The sequence below is a fragment of the Grammomys surdaster genome, unplaced genomic scaffold (assembly GCF_004785775.1).
Source record: "Grammomys surdaster isolate TR1022 unplaced genomic scaffold, NIH_TR_1.0 62, whole genome shotgun sequence".
In the NCBI taxonomy this organism is placed as follows: domain Eukaryota; kingdom Metazoa; phylum Chordata; class Mammalia; order Rodentia; family Muridae; genus Grammomys; species Grammomys surdaster.
This window is the reverse complement of record NW_021604564.1, coordinates 12,713,856-12,718,479: the sequence shown is the minus strand read 5'-3', so window position 1 is coordinate 12,718,479 and position 4,624 is coordinate 12,713,856. Positions and strand designations below refer to the sequence as shown.

The window sequence follows — 4,624 nt, the reverse complement described above, 5'->3', positions numbered from 1 at the left end:
TTAAACTTTCACAAAGCAGCAGAACAAAGACTCACCCTCCTGCCAAAGAACTGCTCTTCCTGGATTGCGTTTTCTGATGAACGGGGCAGACTGGGCATCTCTCGGGGCTCTTCTTTGACATTTTGTCTTCTAAATGTATGTCTAAAATATGCACACACAATACAAACAGTGGTTAGACTATTCTTTCAGTGTCTTATATTATCTTTCATGCCATAGTTTAGTATTGATATTTATTATTATATTATTTTATTTTTATATTATTTAGTACTGTACTTGGTATTAGTAGTATATCCTGTCAGTGTTTAAACCACTCTCATGTAGCCCAGGCTAGTCTCCAACTCACTATGTAGCCAAGACTAGTCTTGAACTCCTGATCCTCTTGTCACCTTCTCCCAAGCACTGGAGATCACAAGCTTACATCAATGCACCAGCTGAGATGGCTTACTTTTCAAAGAGCTATGCAACTGAAAATAGCTACCAAAATGAAATCAGTAGTCTGTGAAATGAATAAAATATGTTTTCCATCCACATAAACCGAGGTAACTTGATGTTAGTTCTACCATGTTACCTTTTGGTGGGAATGGGAATCCGGATGAAGGCTTTGTACTTGAGAAGCTCTCTATGAAACTCTTGGAAGTGCTTGAATTTCCTCTTAACTTGCCACGTGAATTCCCCATGCGTTAACTCGATAGTGTACAGATTGATACCTGGCATCTACAGTGACAGATGTTTAAGAAGAAATGGTTTTATCTCAGACGGGGAAAATTCTGAAATTTCCCCATAGCAAACAGCAGTTGATTGCTAAGTAATATTAAAGTACACTTGCGTTCAGTCTATCTATTTTGTGTTAGTGTTTGGCATTTTAAAAGTATGCTATCTTTATTAATTTGCTTAGAACCTGATACACTGTGTCGTGACCATACTCACACCTCGCCCCTCCCCCAATTCCTCCTAGACCCACTCTCCACCTTCCCCCTCCCCTCTTCTCCCTTCCTCATTTTTTAAAATAACTTACCCAGTCCAGTGTGTGCTGCCCATATACTCAAGTGACAGGGCACCCACAGGAGCATGCTAGCCATACCAGGGGCTACCCACTTAAAGAAAGTTAGCTCTCTCTCCCAGTAGCCACTCACTATAAGAAGCTCCATTAGGGAGCTAAGACTCGTGAACCATTGTACGTAACACTCTTTTAAAAGCAACCAAGTATAAAAGTATTGTCTTAAATGTTCACACGATAAGTTACATGAATAAACTTTGTATACTACAAACTCCTACAAATCCTTTTCCCTCGATGTATACACACTGTATCATGTCCACGCACATTTGCACATTGGAAATGAAAGAAGCAGTTGGTGAGGCCCTGACGAGCACTGAGAGCCCTAGTCACACATGGACACCAAAGACACACTGCAGATGGAGAGAAGGCAGGAGCAAGGGCCTATGGGACCACATTCTTAGCCCTTTTTACCTAAACAAATGCCTTCTTAAAAAAAAAAAAAGTATCCAAGGTCTGGCCTTGTCCACATAAGCCCCTATATGAGGCACTGCCAGGGTTCAAGGACAAGTGTGATCTTGTCAGTACTAGTGTTAAGTCCTTATAGAAAACACAGAGGGTAAGCACTCTTGGACCCAGTGTTTGGATGAGGGCACAGAAACTAAGAGGTACAGTTACCTGTTTAAAATTTCAAAGCAAAGACACAAACTCAACCCTGCAGTCCAGCTCCAGAGCTTGTGCTTTTAAGCCCTACAGAGTATACCTTGCCCTCTAAAAGCTGGCAGGCAAAATAAGCGGCAAAGGGCATCTTAGAGATGTGGCTCATCACAGAAGTGTGACCTTAACACTGTAGGGAAAGCCTACAGCAGAGCCCTGTAGTGAATAAATCCCATGTGCAGACATGGGCCTATAATCTGAGCATTCCAGAGGTGGAGTTCAAGGTCAGCCTCGGTTACAGTGCAATAATGTGTCCAAAATGTAAGGCCTAATTGGGTCAACATGAGACCATCTCTGCAAAGGGGGAAGGGCAGGAGAGCCAGGGACAGAGGGGGAAGGAAAGAAGAGTCCAGAGCGCAGGCCGACAGCAGTGTGAACACCAGTTGGTGTAAACTGGAGTCAGCACAGCAAAATCAAAACCACAGCTGCCCAGCAGCCTCCAAGATACTGCTGGTAGGGGATGGGAGGTGGGGAGGACTGCCGACCAAAGGTTACAATTCTGGGTGTGCGTATGGAGGCAAAAGCCAATTATATCCTACTCAATCCTAGTTCTTAACCTGAGGGCCAAAGATCAACGTTCTCCAACTAGACCTGACTTCTATGAAATCTACGCAACAACAAGCAAACAACTACCCAGACTATTTTCTGATCTAATGTGTTTCTGGGGGCCCAGCTTCTCTCTGCAGAGATAGTTTATGCTAAATTTAGTGTTCAGAGAAAACAGAAAGAGCGGAGTCTCAGAGACTATGGGTAGAGCTTCAAGGCTGAGGGACTGAAGATGGTCCAGGGACTGGAGAGTGGGGTCCAGGGACTGGAGAGTGGGTCCAGGGACTGGAGAGTGGGGTCCAGGGACTGGAGAGCATGGCAAGGTTCACAAGGAGCGGGGGCCGGGGAGGGGATGAAAAGAGTACATGAAAAGGAAGTAAATTCCTGAGATGTGAAGAGAACTTGCAAGTGGTAAGCAACCCCCCCCCCCATAACAGCTCCGAGAAGGGAACCAGGTCAGTGGGGTCAGGGTCAGCGGAGTCAGCGTTGCTTGTTGACACTTAGTGGATAAAATGGAAACAAGGTGAATCCAACACGCCCTGACCCTCGAGGACGATGTGAAGCGCTCCACTTCCAGTACTTGGGCTTTTATGGGGCAGCCAGAGAGGTAGGTCTGGATGTTGGGCTCCTTAAATCCTTGAGTGTTGTAAATAGAAGAGAATGGGATACACTCTGAAAAAAGACAAAGGTAAAAAGGTTATTCCAGTGAGACAGAGGAGCAGCATCGCACTGTGTAAAAAGTCAGAGCTGTTAAGGTGGAACTGATGGTGCCCAGAGCTGACAAAACTGAGCCACCTACCTCCGGAATGAGCTTTCTTAGAGAGAGGGTCTCAGGACCAAGGGAGTCGTGACTAGGCCTTGAGGTAGGCCAGCAAAGGGACGCTGCAGCTGCATTATATCAGAGAGAACGTGAGGGGGGCTTAAAGGGGAAGAGAGGCTTCTTTGGAAGTCTGGATAGGCACTGCACTGAGAGCTATCCCTTAAAGGAAGAACGGGAGGCATCTGATGGGATGATGGGAAGCCCAGAGAAGGGCATGCAGAGAAATCCCCCAGACAGAGGAAAATAAAGGATGTTTGTATCCTTTCCAGGGGCTGGGGGAAGTTTTACACCTTGTGATTCAGTCTGGGATAGCCTGCACAACAAAAAAGTAGAGGAGCCAGGTACTGGGCAGAACCATAAATTAGGGGCTGCAAAGCCATCGGACAGCATGGCCTAACTCTGTCCCAGAGCTGTAGGGGGACATGGAATCTGGTCATGTAGACTGTGAGATCTGGTCGCTCAGAGTGACCATTCTCTTAATGAGACAGACTCATGATCTGTCGAGACAATAAAAATAAAAATAAATCACAAAGTAAGTCTTGGGAAGTCCTCTCTTCCCAAACACTGTGTCTCCAAGGAAGGGAGTGTCTCTCCAGTTATTCATCACTGTGCTCTGCCAGCTATCCCGAGGAAGTCCTGCCCCCTCCACAGTCTGTCCTTACCTCCCTGAGTCTTGGGGTCTCCTGGAGGTGCGTCATACTCCACCTCTTCTCCCTCAAAATGAAGCTCCCTGGTGTCGAGATTTTCTATCAGGTTGCTCATATCTGCAGCGATTTTCTGCAGTGTAGATGTGTTCACCCTGGGCTCGCTTTTTAGTGACATGCTAACTTCTGACAGGGTGAAAACAGAGGGGCTGGAAAAGAAGACAAGGCGTCACTCAGTTAAATCACTCGAGTTAGATCACTGGGCTGTGGAAATCCCTAGAATTTGAAACCAGGTGTAGATAAAGCAGATACAAACAAAGCAACTCTAGGTGAGTCGTGGATATTACGAAGAACCATTTTGTTGATCTTCCTGCATCGCATTCAAGGAATTCCCACTAGGTAGGCTTACATGGAGCAAAACAACTGTGGGGAATAGAAATAATGCATACTACACGGAACAACACACCAACGTTTTTCTCATTGTATTTTATGCATGTGAGTACGTGAGGAGGGACTAGAGAGAGAGACTGGGAAGCTTTTGCAGAGAAGATATCCTTCCTTGTTTAATAAGTAAGCTCAAATTCAGAATACAAAATAGCCTGGCATGGCATGGTAGCCCACACCTTTAATCACAGCTCCTTAGAGACTGAGGCAAGCACATCTCTTTGAGTTCAAGGCCAGCCTGGTCTACACAGTGAGTTTCAGGCTAGCCAAGACTACATTAGAAAAACCCTATATAACATAGAAAGAAAGAAAGAAAGAAAGAAAGAAAGAAAGAAAGAAAGAAAGAATAAAATAGAAAGAAAGAAAGAGAGAGAGAAAGAAAGAAAGAATAAAATAGAAAGAAAGAGAGAGAGAGAAAGAAAGAAAGAAAGAAAGAAAGAAAGAAAGAAAGAAAGAAAG

General features: G+C 45.0%; 1 protein-coding gene across 4 annotated transcripts in view; it reads right to left on the bottom strand.

Annotated features, from left to right (window-relative positions):
• Pld1 (phospholipase D1) overlaps window positions 1–4,624 on the bottom strand; it is a 196,118-nt gene that overhangs the window by 110,136 nt on the left and 81,358 nt on the right. For all 4 annotated transcript variants that reach the window (XM_028763312.1, XM_028763305.1, XM_028763299.1 and 1 more), the window contains 4 exons: window positions 3,740–3,930; window positions 2,802–2,929; window positions 569–714; window positions 36–141 (listed from right to left, as the gene is read on the bottom strand). In XM_028763312.1, the coding sequence (XP_028619145.1) occupies window positions 36–141; window positions 569–714; window positions 2,802–2,929; window positions 3,740–3,899 (540 nt within the window). In that variant the 5' untranslated portion in view covers window positions 3,900–3,930. The remainder of the gene's footprint in view (window positions 1–35; window positions 142–568; window positions 715–2,801; window positions 2,930–3,739; window positions 3,931–4,624) is intronic.